This window comes from Coloeus monedula, assembly GCF_965178545.1.
Source record: "Coloeus monedula genome assembly, chromosome: 1".
NCBI classification, from domain to species: Eukaryota; Metazoa; Chordata; class Aves; order Passeriformes; family Corvidae; genus Coloeus; species Coloeus monedula.
This window is the reverse complement of record NC_138781.1, coordinates 82,784,712-82,808,032: the sequence shown is the minus strand read 5'-3', so window position 1 is coordinate 82,808,032 and position 23,321 is coordinate 82,784,712. Positions and strand designations below refer to the sequence as shown.

Below are 23,321 nucleotides of genomic sequence, written 5' to 3'. Positions count from 1 at the left end.
GGAAGCTTTAGTCAACAGAACAGAACTAGGTACCTCAGTAAAAGAGTAATCTGGGAAACACTGTTTAAATAGATTTTCTCTGTTTTTAGAAGAGAGGGAGTGGTGGGAAACGAGTTGAAGGGTGACCCTCACTTAGAGTCCCCAGCACACCTGTGAGGAGACACACAATTCCACACACATATGAAAGTTTATTCCACTTTCCATTTATTTTAGAATTAATTCACACTTCCAGCATCTGGAAAAAAGATGCTAAGAGGACTCTCTGAAATTATTGCACCTACCTACAGTCCTGAAGAGTGTCTTTTCTTCCACTTACCTAAATCATCTTTTGTTTTCTCCTGCCTATCCTGATCAGCATTTTGGGATGCCTGGGAGGAAACACTCCCTGAGACTTTGGTGGACACTTCTGTTGGGCCTGGAGCAGACAGGAGAACTGCTATCTCTTCCCATCTCCTCCTTCTCCAGTGATTACCTCCTTCCCTTCCTTCCCAGGTCAGGAACCCAAAAAAGACTCCCAACAAATTTTAGAACCCAGCCATGAACAGAGATGTAAAACACATAAGATTTGATTACTGTTGTCTTTCAATGTATTTCAATTTTCTCTTGAAATATGAAGAGAATGTGTCAAATTGCAAAGGACACAAGCCTATAACCTTAAATAACTTGCTATTTAATTCAAAATTCATTATTTCTAAGTAGTCTATAAATAGGATCTACCCTACCGACCCTAAAACAAACACAAAGGTGTCAGTAAATATGAAATAGCTTCTTATGAGTTACTTCTCAAACCTATGATCATATGTTTTTAAACAAAAATAAATTGCAACAGGCAGTTAAAAAACACCTAATTCACTTCACCAACACACAGGACAAGGAAAATTAGGTGGCAGTAGTGGAAGAGAAATTTAATCCCAGCCCAGTCTCTTTCTCAGCTGTTGCACAGTATAAGTAGAAGACTGTCAATCAGGCCTAATCTCCACTTTCCCAGAGGCAATGTGATACCAAAGCAGGCTGCACAGGTGGCATTTCACACCACTGTAATACAAGCAGAAGGTGCAACTTAGTACAAAAGAGAGTTTGGGATTCATATTGAAGGAAAATTTAGCAATAAAGTTCATATAGTGGGTAAAGTTAGAAATTCATGAAGTTCAGATAAAAGGCAGCATTTCCTGCATGCACTTTGAACACTTCCGCATTTTATCAACTTTAAACTTCTCTCAGAAACAAGATGATGCTTTGCAAGGCTTCTCACTGCAGACCCTGGTCACTGCTGATGAATACCAATGGTATGCAGCAGTTGCAAGGTAAAAAGGCAGCCTGGAACACTGCATTCATTATAGTCAGCCGCTCAAGGTCACAACCCTCTGGAAAGCAATCTCCTGCTTTTTTGCTTACTCCACTTCTCCCTGACCAGATACATTTCCTTGCAGTAATACTACCCTTATTAGGGTATCTGTTTAGACTCTTCTGCACTTGTGCAACTATAAAATGAAACATCTACAGGGCAAGTCAGCAGAGTCACTATGGCAAGTCATTATTGCTTTAACTGGCATTTTTCCTACATAGTAATTTTAAAAAAATTTACTCCTTTGAAGCTCATTCACTACTGAACTGTCAGAAGGGAACACCTTTAGTAGGAAACACAGAAACGGAGCATGTATTTTATATGAGCAAACCTTCTTTCCTCCTGTCACAGACACTTGCACATCACACGCTGGACGGAACCCTGTAATTGTCTATTGTCCTGTCTCATCCATAGACAAACCCCCAAGGCAGGTCATACAAAGCAGCTCACAGGTTCCTTGGATGTGCAGTGACACACCTTTCCTCATGGCTTGCAGCACCTTTCCAAAGCAGCTTAAACTGTACACCCCACCTTTCAACAGAAAGGTGCGGCACGTTTCCTCATTTGCAGGCACACCTAGAGATCTGACGCATTCCCCTTCTGCATCCTTGTTTCCATGACAGGGACAGACATCTACGGTATGACTCTGTATTTGAATGGTTTTTTTTCTTTCTTTCTTTCTTCAATGCATGTTTACAAAAGCTGGTAATTGTCTAAAGGAAAAATGACTACCGCAACCTAGTGCTTGTGTCAGGAGCAGGAGAAGCAGAAACACAGAGAAGTTGCTTCTGTAATTTTGTTTGCTCACATGCGTGTTTTCCTGTGCAGCAGGTTGCAGAAGATTTAATCCAAAACTAAACCACAAAGCAATTAGAAGAGCTTAACCAAACAGAAGTGATTTAAAGCATTACCCCCTGACAAAATAGGCATTTATCTCAGAGATAACCAGGAGTAAGGAAATGCATCTGGGTCCAGACTCTCTTCTAGTTTACTACGTCCAGCATGCAAAAGCATAAAAAACCCAGGGCTGAACAGCTACATGCCTGTCAGCAGGCAAAGGACCTCCTTAGCCAAATGATTTTGACTATACACTGTAATCTCCTAGAGATGCACCATTCATACATCAAGGTGGGAACCCTTTGCAGCTAAGCTCTTCCCATTAGCCAAGGGGATTAGCTCAAGCAAGCAGTGAAGGATTGCTGCAACAGAGAGGAAGAATTTTCTCCCCCCATTTCTCCAGGATCAGGTCTGAAATAAGATCACACCCTTTACCAACGGATGTGACCTACTTGGGTCAAGACACCAAACTCAAGCAGGGAGGAGATCCCACTCCCTTCACACAAACACCTGCCAGCTGTGACTGACAGTTCCATTTTGCCCAGCCTGGAACAGTCTGCAAGTGCCAGCTGTGGAAAGCTATGCTTCCCCAGATTAGAAAAACTGATGCAAGACCAGAGGAAGGGCTGACAAGAACACAGCTGCTTTGAGACAGAGATATATGAGACAAAGAACGGCCATGAAGATGACTGGGAGTATGGAGCAACTCTCCAATGAAGACAGAGAGTTGAGGCTGTTTAGGCTGGAGAAGAGAAGGCTCCAGGAAGACCTTTTTATGGTCTTCCAGTACCCAAAGGGGGCCTACAAGAAAGATGGAAAAAGACTTTTTAAAAGAGCATGTAGTGTAAGCACAAGGAGGAATGGCTTTAAACTGAGAGGGCATGTTTACATTAAATGTAAGGAAGGAATTCTTTACTGTAAGGTTGTCCAGAGAACCTGTGGATGCCCCCTGCCTGGAGGTGTTCAAGGATGGGTTGGATGGGACTCCAAGCAATCTGGTCTAGTGAAAGATGTCTCTGCCTGGGGAAGCGAATGGCACATGCAGAGGATGGTGGGAATTAAATGATTTTTAAGGTCCATTCCATCCCAGAAAATTCTATGACTCTATGATATTCAAAACCGAAATTCAGCAGTCTTTAAGGCTGGTGAAAGTAACGAAACGAAAGTAGAGATGTAGGGGGTGTGACACATTTGCATATGAAGCAGAAGTATCTTTCTGGTGAGCCCAGCATGTACCAACAGGCATGGGATCAAGCTGCTGGCAAGAGCTAGCAAGAACATAGCCAAGAGCAAGCTTCTCTTTCCACTCTAGACATCTTGTCTTCAAGAAGTAGTTGTATTCCAATATACATTATCCAATACCTCAGACTACCCACAGACTAACATAAAATTACAGAATCATTTAGCTGGGGAAAGACCTCTGAGATCATTGATCACTCAAGCACATCCCTAAGTGTCACGTCTACACATATTTTAAATACCTCCAGGGATGGTGATTCCATCACCTGCCTTGGCATCCTGATCCAAAACTCGACAACACTCTTGGTGAAGAAGTTTTTGCTAATTTCCAATCTAGACCTTCCCAGGTGCAACTTGAGGCTGTGTCCTCTCGTCCCATCATTTGTTACTTGTGAGGAGAGACCAACCCTACCCAGCTACCACCTCCTCAAGGGTAGTTGTAGAGAGACACCTCTATCAGGCAACCCACAGAAAACACACACAGATCACAGAGCAACTTTCAGTCTGACAAAAGCATAATTTTCTCCTACAAGGTCACTGGTCCAGTAGATTTACACATCCCTGCTATAACTCTCCCAGCTTCCCCCCCCACCCTGCTACCCAAAAGGTATGCTGGAAGCTATGAGTCAACACACTGGACAGCAGGTTCTCACGAGCAAACCTCATTGGCCCTAAATCTCAGGGAACCATGACTTTTCTCTTTAGTTACCTCTGAAAGTGTGTCTACTCAGCAGCACAAACCTTTACATGGCAATTCATTTTACTTTGCAATGAATTACATCAACCAACTCCTCTGTAAACATCAGCCTAGACAATTCAATAAATATCTGCTTCTCACAGCGTGGTGCAGTTCCCCAAGTCTGTGAGACCTGGGAGGACTTTGCAAGCTTTCCAGCACAAGGATGATGCTTTAAAATTATCTATAAAGAAGCTGACTGCACAATAATTTCAAGTCAAATTATCAGTGTGCCTAAATTAAAGAGCAAGTGCAGCACTCAAAATGCAGTATTACTGATTCTTCCCTGCCCAGAGAGGTGCTTTTTCTTAAATAAAAATAAAATAAAGTTAAAAAAAAAAAAAAAAAAAACAACACAAAAAACCCTAAACCAAAGCAAAAAAATCCACCAAAAGAAAAAAAACCAAACAACACACAACAAAAAAACCAAACAAAAACCAAAAACCAAACCAAAAAAAAACCCAAACCCTAAAAGCAGAAGAAATAACCCAAACAAAACTCTAAGCAAATGAGCTTCATCGTATGCCTGCAGAAGCTCAAACTGGGAATTTTCCATGACTGCTTTACACAGTGCTATAAAAATGTATTTAGTTGTACATACTCATAATCAGATTTTTATGGCACAAAAGAATGCAAGTCTAAAACAAACATAAATGCCTTCCTCTGCCTATACACAAGCAGTATCTTTTACTACTTTTCATGCTAATAATAAAGTCACTCCTCATATTACTATGCTGTGAACAAAAAAAACAACCAGCTATTTGTTCTCTTTGGGTGGTGGGTTTTTGTCTTGTTTTGTTGGGATTTTTTAATAACTCTAAGGTAAAGTGACCTAAACACTACTAAAAAAACAGCTTTCCCACAAATGCTGAAGCATGGAATTGTGCAAAGAGAAGCATTTTTGGCTAATTAGCGTAGAACAGAAGAGAATTCAGGAAAACCTCCTTGGTCAGAAAGAGCACATGCTTGATTTCAGCTGATGTGAATGCGACATACACCCAAGAATGAATGATTGCTTCTTCAGCCCAGACCTCCTCTGGGAAAAATGCTCCAATTTGGTCACCTGGAGGGGCACTCATCCCTACTGAATTACTCTCAGAAATGTAATTTCAAAAAAAGGTGAGTATTTTCAAGCATGTTACTAATTATTCATACTGCTTTAGCCAAAATTTTATTTTTACTCTTCAAAAAATAAACACAACAGTCTGTTACCACTAATCTCAGCTGCAAAACAACTGAGAAGCATCTTGCTCATGATTACCAAAAAACCCAGCCTCACAAGACAGTTCTGCTGAAGCTGGTGGCTCAAGCACTCCTGAACTCTAGGAAGTAGGAAACACCAAAAGCCGCTTAGGCTTTATTCCAAATAAATGTTGCAGTAGCAATGCATTCCATCCCTCCACTGCCAGCTCAGTATTAGCTTCCTCCAAGCTTTTACTTGGCTGGTCAAAAAGACTTGGCCTTAAACAGAACCAATTTTCTTTTTAAAGAAGTCATAAATCATCATCTCAAAGTGGAGCAATAACTTTCTGCTTACCGCACATACTACCTCTAACCCACGATGCAGCATATGAAATACTGCATTCTGCAGACAGGAACAGAGATTTCCTCACCTCTAAGGAAATTAATTTTGCGTCCTTGGAGCTCCATACCATTTTCATGTGCGCAGTGGAAAATACTGCAAGCCGCAGGGACTATGTGCCTGCTCCTCCTCCAAGCAAGTCACCCAGACCTTGGCCCCCTGCTTAGCACAGGCGGTAGATCTGGTTTTATTTGAATGGGTGCAAACTCCCAGGGAGGGCAAGAGCCTGATTTATATACTACACCTCTCCACCCAGTGAAAGGGAAAAAACATATTGGAAATGGAAAATGTTGTAGTGACTGGACAACCATGACAAAAGCAGAGTGAAGCTTTTGTTGAGGGCTGCAGGACTTTGGCACGTGCAGCAATGCAGTTTAAATCACTCAAATCCCACGACGGCATTCACATGACGTCACCTCCCCCCCCCCCCCCCCGCTTTGCTCACAAATCACTCTTCCTACAATTTCACTGTTGTTCCAAGTACCAACTTGTCTTTATTTTGAAGAAATCAATATAATTTCATCATAATTCTAGCTGCTTGCTAGTAAGATGAGCACAGCTCAATTCTGGCAGCGTCTTTATCACTGAACATGTGTCTTTTGAAGAGAGCGCCGACACAACATTGTTTTGCTCACATTTTCAGCTCCCTTTCATCTTCAGACAGACACGAGAGTATTTGTTTATGCATAAATGTGACCTTCAGAACCTGTGTATATTTTCAGATATACACATGGTTTCACAATGTTCTTTTCTCGTAGGAGTTAAATCCACACCTCATGTTCACATAAGCAAGATCCCATTTGTACAGGATAAATACAGGATCTAGGCCCATAGCTAAAAGTATGAAGAGACACATGCTCCATTTTCATTCCTCCAGATCACATTAAGACCCACCTCAAACATATCCAACTTCCAGAGGTGATACACAGCTTCAGACAATTTGGAAGAAGCTTGTTCGGGGATTTTAGCCTAATACGCTGTACAAGTCTTTCCCTCAGATAAAACTTTTTGTCTAAAAATGATTTATGGACACGCTTACAGAAATAGAAGATGTGAATCATTCAGTGGTTCTTCTCTTGCGAAAAAAAAGCTTCCAGCAGGAGTTTTCCCCAGCAAGTTGATTCTCGAATACTCAAGACTGAGCATGGGCTGGTGATGGATCACCCCGAGTGCACACACATCCACACCCGCTGTTCCCGAGGCAGCTGCATGAGTAACACAGACCGTGCTGCGCCACAGGCGTGGAGCACTGCTTGCCCTGTAAAGCACAGTTACTGCTTTACACAGTAATGTGTAACGTCACATGCAACTTCTTCCTGCTCATCTGGAGGAAAGAGCAATGTCCAATTCTTTTTTAAGTCTATTTTCTGTACCATGTTTCCAACTTGGGATTTTTACTCCTAACAGCAGCTCTCATGATACCATCTGTCCCTGAAGGACAAAGGCTGATGTGTAATTACTCCTATCCAGCCCTGAGGCAATTCTATTTCACTGGTAGAGGTACGAACTACATGGCACCCTCTCCTTTACTCCCAACTTCATACACTACTCTGCTCCCTCTCCAATAAATTAGGAAACATAATTGAACTCGGTGTTCTCTGCGACAGCATGGTAGCAGTATTTGTACTCTTTTGGACAGTTTCCTGAAAAGCCAAAAAATCTCCTCTGGGTCTTGTAGGTCAGTTTTGAACATTTTCCCTACAAAAGGCACCACAGGTAAATGTTTTTCCATCAGTACATGCCATGCCCTGTATCGGTAAGGAGACAGGGTGGCAGCTTCATTAAAAGAAATAGAGTAGAAATAAAAAACTGATTTCTGTCTTTCCAAGGACATGTCTGCAATAAAAGCAGCTCTACAGTCAATGTACAAATGAATGCAACAACGATCCTGAGATGGGTTAAAAAGCAGTGGTAAGTTAGACAAGTCACCTGCTAACAGAGACATGATTGTGGCAGAGGCCTCCTGCCCTCATCCCTGACAGGAGGCCACGCCACCCACTGCTGCCCACCTGGGAGCCACGGCAGCAACGCACAGGGGCCCCGCAATGTGCACTGCAGTGAGTGGGACAGCAGGTTTGCAGAAGCTGTGCTTGGACCATGGTCCCTGCTACTTGAATATAACTTGTACCAAGATCAGCAGTAGTTACCTCATGGATTTTAATCATTTTTTCCTGGTTACTGTTAAGTGGATTTTTGGGAGTTTCCTGAGTTCCAACAGATACAGTGTTCACAGACTCACAGACAGGTTTATGTTGGAAGGGACCTTTAAAGATTATCTAGTTCGACCTTCCCTGTCACAGTTAGGGACATCTTTCCCTAAATGTTCATTAACTCTCCCACGGCAAGCTTGGACTGTGACGTGTACAAAGGCACTTGCACCCAGCTAGAAATGAAAACCAGGAGGTATTTCAGAAAATGCTTGATTTTAAACACATTATGACCCCACTCTTACTCAGGTGGAACTGTGCCCCATATTCATCCTGGGATTACCATGTCTTTACTTATTTTAAGTAGAGCAACATCAGGAGCTAAATTTCCATGGAAAAAATTACACAATCCAGTACTGTGCAGGTCAAGGCGCCAAATTTTAGAAACCCAAGCCTCAACACTAACTCCCACTGCTTGTTTTGGGTTCGTTACCTTTAGACATGATCACATAGCTTAGCTATAGATCACCAAAACCCTAGAACTCTTCTGTGCCTTTAAACCTACCCACCCACAAGCCTTTGCTTAGCCAGCAACTTCCTGCTCCTGCCCAGTCAGAATCCGCTATTGTAGCCGCTTGTTTGGGAACTGCCAACATCTGCTGATAACAGAAGCAAAACTCACAGACTGGGAACAGGCTACTCACCTGCATCCCCCATGGCTCGGCAGAGAGCTTAATAACAGTCCCCTCAGCCTCAGAAGAGCTGCTGGGCAAAATGCACACAGGGAGCTGGGAGCCACAACAAGTAGGACACTCCATGCTAAGCTTTGGACTCAGGATAAGCCCAAGAGCATCGCATCTTTATTATTACTTTCCAAAGAAGCCTGAAAAATGTAACACGTCCACAAACACACTTGGCATTAAAGGGGAAAGAGGACATGACATGTGCCACTGCTCAGTCAGCCAACACCAAGGCAGAAGAAACCTAGGTCTGAAGATGAACATTCTAGTTCTGCACCACTAAGTCAAAGAGAGGTTAATTATTACTTGGCTATTCAGGCAAGCCCCCAAATCCTTCACTTAATTGGGCCAAAACACAGCTAAGTGTACAAGGGAGCTGCTTTTTAAACAAAGACTTTTAAACTAAAAATGTAATTTGTGGGATCAGTACTGTACACAGTGCAACAAAGACACAGAAAGACCCAGACTGTACTTGGTGCACTTCTGAATAAGGTTAATCCCAACACCTGGAGCCTAGAAAAAACAGCCTTCTGTCTGAAGTCTCACCCAAGCTCAGCACGGAGCCCCTGGAGTCTTCAAGACTCTGCCAGGGTCCGCAGGGCAGTCTCAGTGCATTGCTACTTCAGGCTGGTTTGTTGCATCCTCCTCACTTCCATGGCTGTTGTCCCCAAGGAAGAAAATCAGCCTGCTCCTTCACGAGGTTGCAAATCAGGTTTCATTTTGCAAAAGACAAGGCCAATTGACCCACAGGTACCCACTAGCTACTCCCTACACCATTTCCATACTGCTCACATGACCACAGATACGGTTAAAAACTAAATTCAGAGTTTTATCAGAACTGTAAATGTACTGACAGAATAGACACTGCCCTGCAGGGAACACAACTTACTAAAAGTGAAATGATTCATAAACTCATGTATTTATTTCAGACTGGGGCCAAACAGCTGTCGTCACTTACGCAAGTATGCTTGAAAACTTTCCTCTGAGCAGAAAACAGCACAAGTGGAGCTATTTTTAAAGCCATCTAAATAATGGCAGGGCATGACATACCTTAACTTTTTACCACATGGTAAAGATGAAAAACTGGAACAACCTCTCTCTTTTATCCGTCTGAGGGCCTAAATGAGTAACTTTATTTACAGCCACTAATGGCTACTACTTCTGACCTTATTTTTTCTCCTCAAAAAACCACCTTTCCATCAGGGAATTTAATCTTTCAGCAATTCAGTCATTTCTGTTATTCTTGCCCAGTATGGCTTTTGAGCTGTGAACAAACCTCCCAGGTCACTGGGAAAAATAAACAAACAAACAGCTTTTTTTTTTTTTTTTTTTTTTTTTTACTGCTTCAGTTAATTCCAGCTGCAAAGGTCAGAAAGAGGGAGAAGATACACAAACCAATCACATTTTTTTGCTTCTAAATAACCTCGAAGCAATTCATTGCCATATATTTCCTCCTGTGCAGACACAGCAGCTGTGCCAAATCATTTACTTAAATTTAAGAAATGGAAAAAAACACATGCAATATACAAGAATGGTAAGTAACATCAGCATTAGCAAGGAACAACAGGTTAACAGAAGGCACAAATATCCTGTTTTACATCTACACCAGCAAACAATACAAGGTATTCTCTTCCCCCACGCCTTTCCTCTTCATTGGTACATAGGGAAAGGAAGGAACAGCACAGCATTGCAGCTGGAGTACAATAAAATATGACCAGCTAAATAAATATACACACCCACAAAGGAACCAGCACCTTACACAGTCACACCTTTGAGCTTACTGACACAACCTTTTCTTTTTCAAAGTACATACAAGGACCTTCCCGGTGGTCTCAGACCCTTCCACAAGTGAAGATGTAAAGAGCAAACATCCCAATGGTCTTAAGTACAGACTACCTTCAGCAGCCTCAGCAGCAAAGCATCTGGCAGGTGACAGAGATCTCTTGAAATTTTTCCCTAACAGTTACAAAGATCTGATAAAAATCCACCTCTTTCCTGAAAAATCAAGTGCTAGTACCACGATTGGACTTCTGGAGAGAAAGAGCCACTTGCTGACTATTAGTTCCTCCGGTAGAGTGTCTGGAACAAAATGAGTGGAAAAGATGATCACATGGTAACAAAAATTAGGAACTTCAGTGTCAATAAAACCACAAAGGGCAAATTTTACTAAAGTAATTTTTGCCACCCACGGAGCACTACTAACAAATGCCAAAGTCCTATTTTTTGAAAGATATTTTATTGCAGCTTTCTTGAGGAAAAAAACCAGATTTCTCCAATATGCCTACACCACACTATCCAGAAGCACATCATTGCTCAATACCACTAAAAAAAAGATATTTAAAAAGACCACTATAAAATGCAAGGCTTTCCAAAATTTTGGCAAAATTTTATAATGGAAGGACTCCCTCAAAGGAAGAGAGGCCCTGCAGAGAGACCTAGACAAATCAGAGGGCTGGGCAAACACCAATCATATGAAGTTCAACAAGGGAAAGTGCTGGATTCTGCACCTGGGATGGGGGAGCCCTGGATACACGTGCAGGCTTGGAAGCAAGAGGCTGGAGACCAGCACTGTGGAAAGGGACCTGAGACTCTCGGTCAATGGCAAGTTGAATATGAGTCAGCAGTGCCCTGGCAGCCAGGAGAGTCAAGTGTGTCCTCGGGGGCATCAGGCACAGCATCACCAGCTGGGCAAGGGAGGGGACTGTCCCACTCTGCTCTGCACTGGGGCAGCCTCACCTCGAGTGCTGGGGGCAGTTTTGGGTGCCACACTGTAAGAAAGGTATAAGCCATTAGTGAGCATCCAAAGGAGGGCCACAAATAGGGTGAAGAATCCGGAGAGGAAGCCATACAAGGAGCGGCTGTGGTAACTTGGTCTGTTCAGCCTGGAGAAGAGCAGAGTAAGAGGAGACCTCATCACTGTCTACAACTTCCTTCTGAGGGGAAGCAGAGGGGCAGACACTGATCTCTTCTCTGTGGTGACCAGTGACAGAAGCTGAGGGAATGGCATGAAGTTGTGTCAGGGAAGGTTTAGGCTGGATATCAGGAAAATGCTCTTCACCCAGAGGGTGGTTGGACACTGCAACAGGCTCCTCAGGAAAGTGGTCACAGCACCAAGCCTGACAGAGTTCAAGAAGCATTTGGACAATGCTGTCAGGCACATGGTATGATTCTTGGCGTGTCCTGTGCAGGGCCAGGAGTTGGACTTAAGTGATTCTTGTGGGCCTCTTCCAACTTAAGATATTCTATGATTCTATAATACCAAAGACAACCAGCAAATACACACTCAAAACCTACAGTTAGGAAAACTCCAGCTGGTCAGAGGACAACAACAGAAGATTATTCTACGAATTTTAAAGGAACTACAAAGCAAAAAAAGCTTAATTCGTGCATTTTAAAGCAACAGCTATCAGACATTGTATCCAACAAGGAGCCCCCTTGGAGGAGCCACCCTGCTAAAGCATCTGCTCCTGCTCAGAGCCTGATGCTAGCTCCTCTCCTCACCTCCTCAGGACTCCCTGGGGCCATCCCTGCAGCAGCATGACCCATGATCTGTTGCTGAAGGTGTCTGGGCCTTTGCTGCCTTAAGCCTTTCTTGTCCCTTCAATTTAGCCACAGATTTATGTGCAGCCACTCTTCTTGCCTAAGGTCTACATGCAGAGCGGGAGGCACATCCCTGTGCTCTTGGACAGTCACAGCTCATACTGCCTACCAAAACCTCTGATGACTTCCAGCAGGAAAAGAAAAAAAAATCCCAGGAAAACAGCAAAGCTTTTATGGCCTTTCTCATCGCATAAAGCAACTGAGCACTTTTCAAATCAAATGTTTCCAAGCAATATAAAGAAGTGTTTCTCTAAGTGACACACTAGTTCAAGAAATCAAAATTCAGAATTACAGCCTTTATTTGCCTGAGTCCAGAAGCACTTGGAATACAGTAACTGCTGAATCCCTGTCTGAAGGAAAAGGATTCCATGATTTCCTTTTGCACTCAGTAAGGACTGCTAAGAACAAGCCACCAGCAAAGCACCACTGGATGCTCATAAGAAAATGCACAGATTTCCATACCACTTTCTGTCCTCCACCAGGAACTGATGGCATCTCCACCTTAACTACATGGTACAAAGGCATCCTACTGACAGAGGTGCAACTACACAGTAAAAGTTTAATACAACTATTTTATCACATTGCAATTAAGTTTATTCATGGGCTTCTGTACAAAAGAAACTTGGGGTGTTAACTACTGCACCAGAGTCCTAGTCATTTAAGGTACTAGATCACCAGAGCAAAATTATGGGAAAAATGGCATGATAGAAACAGAAATTTGGAGTAGAGACTCCTAAAACAGAAAACAGAAACAGCCTTTTGCCTTAAGTGCTGTGAAACATTATGCCAAAATCCCATGTATCATCTGTTAAAACTTCTCAGATTTGGTGCACACATTATTAGAAATGTTATTGCAAGGAGGAAAAAAAGGGGCTGCTGCAAAAATTACACTTTCTAGCACAGATTTGCTGTGTATTTTTATTCCTTGAAATAGCTTATCAAGTATCACATGGTAGAATCCAACCGGAGTTTTTAGAACAAAGAGCTCACTTCATGGGACACTCCTCCCGGTACACGGTCTGAAAGGCAGCAGGAAATGCCACCCTTCAAAGCCCTGCTGTAAACGTTGCTCTTATTTTCTTCTGGGGAATATACTAATTGATTGGACACACCAAACAAACCTATTCATCATACCCATCACCAGAAAGCTGTAATGAGGGGATAAACCCTAATCACAAACCCAGTCTATATTTAATAAGGGGAAGAGATCCAAGAAAACGACCAAGAAAGAAGTCTGACCTACAGAATGAGCATCTACTCCTTGTCCTGACATGAACTCCAGTGTGACTCCTGACATGACTCGTGTCCTGCCAACTTGGCTCCTTTCTGAAGCAAATAAAAATATAACCTAACCAAGATACAAAGCTGGGTTTGGTCCACTAAAATGGTCAAATAGAAATGATGGCCAGTGGCTCTGTAACCAGATGCGTACATTAAACAAAAGGATTTGACTTCTCCTCAAGATAAACAACTTCATAAGAAAAACAATCCCATTCTCTTAACAAATATATTTAACTTAATCTGAGAAAACATTTTAATGTCACTCTAAACAACAGTAACTAAAGTAGAAACAAATAATCCATTTCCGATAATGTGATAAACATCAATACTTTTTCAAAACAAGGAAAAAACTTCTCTTATCTACTGTCCCCAAAAGCAGGGCCAGTTTGGCTGAAAGCAAAAGAGAAGGCGTGAGAACCTTTCAGAGAAATCCTACACTTCTCTCAGCAAGATCAACAGACACATACAGCACACAACACCAAAACCACACAAGGCTTTGCCAGTAGCTCCACTTTCACAGTTCAAAATCATTTCAAGAACTACAGAAATGTTTTCTCGAGATGCTGGGAAGTTCATCAAAACGAGTTTTCTAAAGCCTTCTGAAAGTCTGTAAGAGAAAGAGGGCCAAGGGATTTGGGGTGTTAACTTTGATGACAACTTTCAGTAACACCCTGCTTTGTAATTCCAGCTGACAGCTGGCACTCAGCAACCATTGAGCCTCAGGTCTCTACCTGAGGTTATGCTACAAGCACCACAATCAGTCCTGACTTTGAGACCATGATAGCAGACTCGGGTAGCAGGGTGCCACTCTACCAGCATTACCATGCCAAGAAGTTAAGAACAGAGAACACAACCCAGAAGACCCTCAATACTTTTAGAGACAACCCCAGTATAGAGCCAGGTGTGCCATGATAAAATGCCCTTAGGTAAACCTGCTCAGAGTGGGAATATAGTTTTGCCCCCCCCAGCGGAAACAGCAACAAGCAAACATCTTCCTCTGCTAAGGTGTCCTTACAGCAACTCCCTTAAGGGCATTCTCCAAAACAAAACAGACTTGTATTAACACACTATTGTATCACTGACCTATAATAAAGGATTATGAATAGTTTCCCAAGAATATATAGGAAAGGGCAACACTAACACATCAAAGGGCAGTTAGTCTTTTACTTCCTGAGTCCTCTAACACAGCCCTCCACCCTGTGCATGCCATCAGCCAGGATCCCATGTGATGGCACAGCTTGGTCCCTGAAGTCTGCTGCTGAGCTACCCTCTCTTTCTTCCTCCTTCCCTCATTTGGAACAAAACAAAACCAAACCCCCAAAAATGTCATAGAAACATTTAATCCATCTAAGAGATGGATTAGAAAGAATATTGATTTCTTGAACATTCACCTCAGCTTAATATTAACTCAGAAGTCTAGCAAGGCTTGCTGCAAGATGATGACAACACACTCTCAAAGAAAAGAAAGTCTGATACCATAAACCAGGCAAAATGCCCTCCTGAAACAATGTATGTGCCTGCTATAATGTATTAACATACAAATACAGGAACCCTGTTCAGCTCTAAAGTCTGGCAGGACACTGGATTGTACAGGAGTAAAGTCTGTCCTCTAGAAAGTTTTCCTTCAGAATGCCATTAATCCTAGAAGGAGTAAAAGGTGTTACACTGACTCCCATATTTAGGCCCTGCTCCAACATGCTTACATTTAGCCACTGGGGACAGGGTCGTTGAGACACATAAGAAATCCAGCTTAATGTGTATTGCATCTGAAATTTCAGCGCAGGTTTAGCAAACCATACAAGTGACTAGTACCTTTCACTTTTGAAGACTTCCTTCCATATACCAGGGTACCAGCTTGTTGGATACAATGTTCCTCAGAGCCTTAAAAAGGCTGAAGTGTGCCTTGTGGTTTTTTTTTCCAGTTACTGACTGTGGCTACCCCTTAGTGAAAAATACCTAAGCACAACTACACACTAAGAAAAACTACAAGATCTCATATAGAAATTGTGTGTTAAACCCCTCTACAAAAGAGTCTACAGAAAACAGAAATGTTAACTTTGGCTGGCAAAACCGAACACACCCCAATTTCTGCCATGCTTCCAATGTGAACCAAAATTGTGTCTGTTCCTAAGTAACCGATTCGACAAAAAAACCCCATATATTATTAAGTTACTCCAACATCACTTATGTTTACAGTTTCGATAAAAAAGAAACCCCAACTCCCTAAACTTTCCACCAAATAAGAAGGCTTTCACAGGCTGAACTGAAAAAAGGTCACCTGGCCGAAAGGAAAACAGCAGCTAAATATTTACAGGTATTTACATGAATGAGTAAAACCAGCATGGGCATGACGTGTTTACAGCTGGATCAGCTCAGCAGCCTTCCCCAGTCAGTCACTGGTCTGCAGTAGGAGAGTGTCCATCCAGTCACAATGCCCACAGAAAAAGACCTTCCAGAAAAGCTGCCAGACATCCCTATGCTGGCTGTCCTGGCTGAGGATACCAGGAACAAGCATAAAGGGCATGTGGACCTACCTGAGATCACATTATTAATCACCAACGTGGCCTAGGAGTAGACAGTATATTCTCTCCCAACATCCCCTTTCTTGTTACAGGAACATTTAGAAATACAAGCAATCTTTACTCATTCCTTCTCTCCTAATGAATCTTTCCCAGTATATTTTCCCAATATAACACTCATCTTTTCCATGTAGCAAAGCTGTAGTTTCTTCCTTGGCATGGATGTAGTTTACTTCAAAAGGCAGATCTGGAGCATAGTCAATATCAGTTCCCATTCCGAATCCAAACTTTGAAAAGTTCTGCCTTTAAAAGAATGGAGTGTTTGAGCTACTTAACAGACTTCTTAAGAAAAGGATAATCCACTTAACCTTTCTTTATCAAGGGGCTGTCCAGAACAAAGTTGCATTACAGTAAATATGGCCAATGGATAATGCTCATATTTCAGACATAGGACATCTTAGATAATCTTAAATAATTAGAGAAAAAAACCCCAGAAACCACCATGCAAAATTTGAACCATAATACCCAAAAACCAGTAATTTGCCATTAGCTGTGGTCCCAACACCAAATCATCCTCATTTACGTCTCACTAATGGTTTAAAATGTTGCATAATGATAAACAGCAGGAAAAATGAAGAGAAATGAGAACGCCTAAGCCATGACCCTCTGATATAAGCCTGAAGTTATAATCAATCTAGCAAGTTTTGAGGTCACATCCTAAAACTTGTAAAGTTGTTACAATTAGTGACTTAAGGCTGATAATTCCTTTTTTTTTGTCCCTTCAGCAGAAGTCTTAATACAGAGTGACTTTTACCTCCTGCCCTTCTACCCACACTCCACCCAAAACTATGTTCCTGGCTCTGACCACATCTGGAGATGGTGATTCACTAAGGAAACACACTAGCCCTGCAGCCAAAAAGGTTGGTGAGATCAAACTACCCAGAGGACATGCTTCCCTTCAGAACTGAGACGGCACTGCAGTCAAGACGCTGGATGCTCCAGGGGTGGAGCTGCTGCTCCTGCTCCTAGATGGAGGCTGCTGCACCTTCCACTGGGTCTGCACCCATGCAAGAGACAGAAAAAGGCATTTGTCTTGCTAGAATTTTTTTAAAAGTAATACCAATATTAACAATTCATACTGAAAGAAAAAAAAGGGAGGCACATTATTCACTTGCTAGGGGTTGGTTAGCACAGTGACACTGTATACAGATACACATATGCACCAGCACACAGAGCCAGGAACCTACCAGCTTTTCTTCAGCTATTTTCTAAAGTCAAAAAACAGATTCATGAGACTATATTGGTCTTACCATGCTGAAACCACCACAGAAGCCAAATGTGGTACCACCATGCATAATTATTTATATGGGGCCCCAAACTTTTCTTCTATCTTTTGAGGCACAATGGGGCAACAAGAGCACTGAAAGGTTGCAAGGTTTCTCAGGTTACTCATTGGACCAGCACACTAAACTCCCCACACAACACTGAAAGCTGAAGCTACCCTTCTTTTTTGCTTCCCTCTCTCCCCCAAAGTGGCCCTCTCCTGCCATCACAGAATCATGGAAAAAAATGAGGAACATTTCTGATAAAAGCCCGTCCCACCTGGCATCAAAAATAAGTTGGGACTAGCCATGCTTTCAAACACTATTCCCTTTTACCAGCCAGCAGGCTGCACGACAGCTCTGAAACAAAAAAAAAACCTGAAGAGGCTCACAACCACCAATATCACCCATACACAGTGCTCACCAAATGAAAATACATATAAAGAAGAGTATCTTGTTAGAGCAAAACAGCTTGCACACGAAGTGCTAACACAAACATACAATTAGGGAAAAGACCAAAAAAAGAAAAAGGTAACATTTCAGTGAGGTGCCACCGGAAGGTAAAAAAAATCCCAGACTCAGAAGCAGCCAACTCTTCTGTAATAGTGGGTTTCACAGCTTTTCTTTGGTTGGAGTCTGACTGAACATACCAAAAAAACCACAAGCAGACCTGCAGAATGTAGAGCCTCCACTGCCAACTTCAAAACTTACATATTTTGCAGCTTTAAGAGAATTCTAGTGTCATTTTACAGTATGTGCAGTGCCAGCAGGGTTGCTAGGCTCTAGCCCAGCGACGACAATGCTTCAGTTGCACAAATTTGTCTTATGAAAGGCACATGTGAAGTATCTGTGGTGGGCAGTGACCATTACATGATACTGATGAGCGAATGTGATTTCCAGCTTGGAGAAATAAACCTGAAAAAAACTTTATCTTTCTGACTTGATAGGTAGTCCTAAGCTCCCTTGAAACATCTTCTATTCAAAACACAGTGCTCTCTAATTAACCTAAAAATAACTGTAGACAAAACAACCATCAGCTTTCAAAAAACCTAAAAATGAGAAGTCACAGCTCAGAAACTTCAGAGAACACAGCCAATGTCAACAGCCAAAAGAGGCACAGTTTCTGCTTGGCATGGCTTTGGCAGTCAGAAGGTCTCCAGATACACCTTTATGCCATCACTCACGGGATGATGGTTTCGCCCTACCAGTCTAAAAGACAACTTTGCTGGTGTAAGCTACACAGCTTACACCAATACCAAAAGCTGAAACATCAAACCCATGCTTGTGTTATCGTCAAAACACTTGTAAACGAAAACTTGGGAGACTTCCAAGGTCATCCCAAACCCATCCTCTGAGCTGCACGGCACAGCCAGAAGCCATGTATATTGATGCTCGTATTTATTTGCATAACCAGGTTTTCTCTTTAGGCAAATAACCCTGGTGGTGCCAAGGCCACTTGTTTGCAGGAGATGATGAATTCCTCAAAGGACTCAGTCCTGTGAGGCTGTGATCTGCGACTGCAACAAGGGAGAACCAAGGAAAAGTTTGCTGCAAGCTGCATAACTGAATTAAGAGCTTCCAGGTTCAAGCAGATACCTCCTCTGACAGCTTTCTGAAGCTAAATTTCTGTCCCATATCCTTCCCACAGAGGGAGGTTCAACACTTGCTCCTTCAGAATACATGCTGGGAGCCCTCTCCTTAAAACAGAGTACACAGGCAATTATGTGCAGCTGTGGAGAGCACAAATGAAGGAAACCATTCTGAACTCGAGGTACCAGTGGTACTGCTGCAAATAAAACCAGGGTAGACACAGAGTATCTGCTGTGCCTCAAAGGGCACTGGGAGGGTACCCTGCAGTTCCAAATAAACTCCTGTGCAGCGTTGGAGAAACGTGAGCAGGACCTCTATGATAGTGATGCTTTTATAATGAATTCTTCCAACATCATCTACCCAGACATGCTACACAGAAGGCAGGACACACAGTTCTCCTCCCTTCTCAATTTCCACAATTGCAAGGGTGGGGGGAATCCTTGAAGGTTGGCAACAGCTAAATCCAAACAATCCCTGCAGCCACCACTGTGCACACTGTGCTGCAAGTTCCCCAGGAGCTGAGCACCAGCTTGGAGGGCAGGTTTGGACATGACCTACAGAAGTTCCTCCCAACCTCAAGCCCTTTCTGACCTCTGTTGGGTCAGCAAATGCCACACTGCTGTGACAAGGACAGCAACCATGGCTCAGTGCAACACCCCGTACGCACTGGACAAAGTAACTACCATGTAAGAGGAAGAAGACAAACCTAACTTCTGCATCCTCTTCCTCTGCTGCCCTGATAAGCACTGCTTGGGAACTTTACATGCTGAAGAGGCAGTCTGAGCTCCACTCTCCTGCCATTTTTTGTGATAAATTTCCTTGTCTTCTGCCTCATCTGGAAATTACTTTCTTCCTTCCCTTACAGCATACATCCCCTTTCTGCAGGGATGCATTCTCACTGGAAAATAGTCTGACCTCAGCTACCACAGGAGCCTGCTCCCTTGAGAGCACAGTGGCTGTCAGTAAAACATATGGGAACAATTTTTTCAGTCTGTTTTAAGAAACACAGCCAAATGGCTCTATTGCACAGATCCATACAGAATTTCTACAGGTTTTATTACTATAGATAAGCAAATATGACTACATAAATATATCAAAAAAAATTAAAATTTTTTAACCTCCATCTTTCCTCCAAAAACTGTAAGGTAGCATAGACCAATCAACAGACTTTAAAAAAGCCTCAGAAAACACTTTTCCTCTGTATTTAGAACGCAACTTTGTTATTATGTTACTACCTTGAAGCAATTAAAGCATACTGGGGAGTAAGTTACAGGGCAAACTCTTCTTGCCTAATTATTTACTTAAAGCCATGGGTTTTTTTAAATTGGTTGAGCTAGAAAACTGGGACAGGGATGGAAATCATGGCTTCCGTGGAGACAAGTACAGCCACTTGTTGTCCTTTAAGAACGAGAGTTAAAAATACTAAGAAATAGTAAAGAAAGGAAACTGGGCAGCAGGATGGAGAAGTCAAAGAGCTGCTAAGTCACAGATGATGGCAGCGTCAGGTGATTGGCAGGAGCATGGCGTTATCCCACATCTCACTTAAGGCAGCAAGTCCCAGCAGCAGTCCCTCCCTTGCAATGCACCTCCTGCTCTCCGGAGGTGTCTCACTCAGTTGCCTCGTTTTGTTCCAGTAAGCATCACCCTATACCGAGAGAATGTTACATTTACCATCTAGCTATGGAAAAATATGGGAGAAATAGTAATGCAGGGTTGGTTTTTTTTCCTATTAACTCTTAAGTTGTACAGTATTTTCTGTAACAGCCAGACTGAAGACAGTTCTGCCTCCAGTGCAGCAAACAGGAGCTGCTTGGTAATGCTGAGGAACAACCCCTGTGAAGTGCCAGTAGATACACTCCCTTCCCACTATCAGCTTTTCTCCCACAATATAATCACATCAGCAGGCTTACGTCTCTGACAAAGAAGAGCAGAGCAGATTGGGCTTTTCACCTGTGCCTTTCATCCAGCTTCCTCCTTCTTCCACACACTATAACTTATTTTAACGAGAACAGTAATTCCCTAGATAAGTCAGCAAATATTTTTGTAAAGAGCAGCTGCAGGATGTCTGCCTCACACAAATTAAATTACCTAGTGGCTCAATCCAGTGCCTTCAACAGACATTCTTCTGTGGTAGCTGGGTCAGACTCAGTGCATTTCTGCTATTGTGCCTCAAGCTCCCTGATTGCCATTTACATGTGCTCTGCTCCAGAGTGAGGGAAGGAAAATGTTTATACTTGTGGGTGGGACTTTGGATGCAGATTAAAGTCAAGGTGCTATATTTACTGATCTTTTAAAGTAATATCAACATGTTGAAAGGGAGTCAAAGTTCTTAAGAAAGATCAAAGTCCACATGAAGCAACCACAGATTAACATAAATACATGCTGAAATGCTAACACAGACTGGCAAAATTTATTTGTATTTTCCCTGGAGCAAGTAATTCTTCCTAATAGGGGAGTCAAAACCATGAAAACTCTTCTTCACCTGTATGTAGGGCACACTACAGTACTTTGTGTTGGGGAGGATGACTCTTCAGACTAATTCTGCAAGGCTAGGATAATACTACCATATTGCTCATGGCTTACGAGCTTTTGAGAGGTGAGGACTACATCCTCTACAGGAAAAAAAAAAAAAAAAAAGGCAGTATTACTACTTAACTCAGACTTCATCAAAGCTAATCCTGCATTTCTTCCTTCTTATTGCACTTGACAGAACTTTTGTTGTCTGACAAATGAAAAGCCAACAAGCAATAAAGTGTATGACCTTCTTTTATTTGACTAATTACTATTTCGGTAAACAGATCACCTATTTTTCTTGTGGAAGCATCAACAGCAGCACCAAGAACACGAGGGACGTTGTTTCATGAGGGCAAAGGACAGTTTTGCAGTTTAATCACAGCCCTGTAAAACAGATGTCTGGCCTGTATTTACAACCCTGACAGTAACTGCTTCGGCAAGAGGTGCAATTAAAGCAAGTGCGCAGGCAGTCACCAGAAGTCACAACCCAGTCATGGGCTTTGCCAGCAAACTACAGGCACAACACACACGTGCCATTGATCCTTCACACCGTATGTTCATAACGTTGTGTCGACACCAGGCGGGCTAAACTGATCCAGTAAAGTATTGTTGTGCAAAATTCAGCTAGCTTGGACCAGAAGAGGACCCAGGTTCTGAGTTTAATCAAATACCCTGCGTCAGTAGCAAAGCACCTTTGATTTGGTTTCTTCACCCGGCATACTGAAGTTGTCAAGATTCACAAGACCACGGTAAAGCTCAAACGACTTTAAAGACTTCAGCCCCCCTCCTCGCATTCTGTACAAAAAGATTTCGTCTGTACTTCATAACATGAACTTAATAAACAAACCTTTCAAAAAGAGTGCCCAACGGCAGCCCTGCCTCTGAAGCCTCCATCGTTTTGAAGCCTCTCATGCCCGTGCAAGGCGGACAAAGCGCACTCCCCCGGCTTGCACGCAGGGAACCCCCAAGGAAGGACCCCCACTCCCACCTCGGCACGGTTTCAGAGGCTGCCCCGCCGCCGGCAGCAGGAAGAGGAGCAGGGTCCGCACCGGCGCCCGCCACAGCCCGCGTCCCGCAGGGTCCCCGCCGCGGGGGAGGTGCCGCCGGTGGGCGCGGGGCTGGGGGGCAGAGCCGCGGCATCGGAGCCTCCATCCCCCGCCGCTCTAATGAGCCCATTTTAGCGCCGAGCACCCACCCAGCTGCGGACAGCCCGGGGCAGCACCGCTCCAGCTCGGCGGCCACGAGTTCCGTCCCGGTCACGGCCACGGAGGCCAGGAATTTGAGGGGCGCAGCTCCCTCCTTCCCGCTCCCCCGGCGCTGCTCCTGCGAACGCCCTGCAAACCGAACCACTCGAGGGAACGAACACTTTCCGCGAGCCTCCCGCCGCTTTGCTGCCGGTATCCTGCCCCACAAAAGCAACCCCACGTTGGAGGAGAAGGAGGAGGATCCCACCGGCCCGCGCTCACCTCCGCCAAGAAGTTGTCCATGGTGGCCCCTCAGCCCGCCCGCGGGTGCGCAGCGCCGGGCACCAGCCGCGCACCATGTGCCGCTCTCGTCCGGCCCGGCCCGGCCCGGCTCGGCTCGGCTCTGCTCGCCCCACCGAGCCGCCTCAGCCACCGCGCCGCTCCATCGCGCCCCAGCGCCGGCACCAGCTCGCAGCCTTTGTCCGTCCGCCCGCCCCCTCAGCGCCGCTCGGCCGGGCGGTCCCGGCAGCGCATAGCCGCCGCGGGGAGCCGGCAGCGGGGGTGACGCGGAGGAGGAGGAGGACAAGGAAAGCTCCCGCCGCCGCACGCTCCTGCCCGAGGCCGCCCCGTCCCGTCCAGGCGGGGCAGGAGCAGAGGCGGAGCCGGGGCCGCGCCGCTCCCTGCG

At 43.9% G+C, this 23,321-nt stretch overlaps 1 protein-coding gene across 1 annotated transcript in view; it reads right to left on the bottom strand.

Annotated features, from left to right (window-relative positions):
• MYO10 (myosin X) overlaps positions 1-22,995 on the bottom strand; it is a gene marked incomplete at both ends in the record, with an annotated part of 161,899 nt that extends 138,904 nt beyond the window's left edge. The window contains 2 exon segments of the mRNA XM_082289298.1: positions 22,919-22,942; positions 22,945-22,995. Coding sequence (XP_082145424.1) covers positions 22,919-22,942; positions 22,945-22,995 — 75 coding nt within the window.
• Positions 22,996-23,321: the final 326 nt, after the last annotated feature.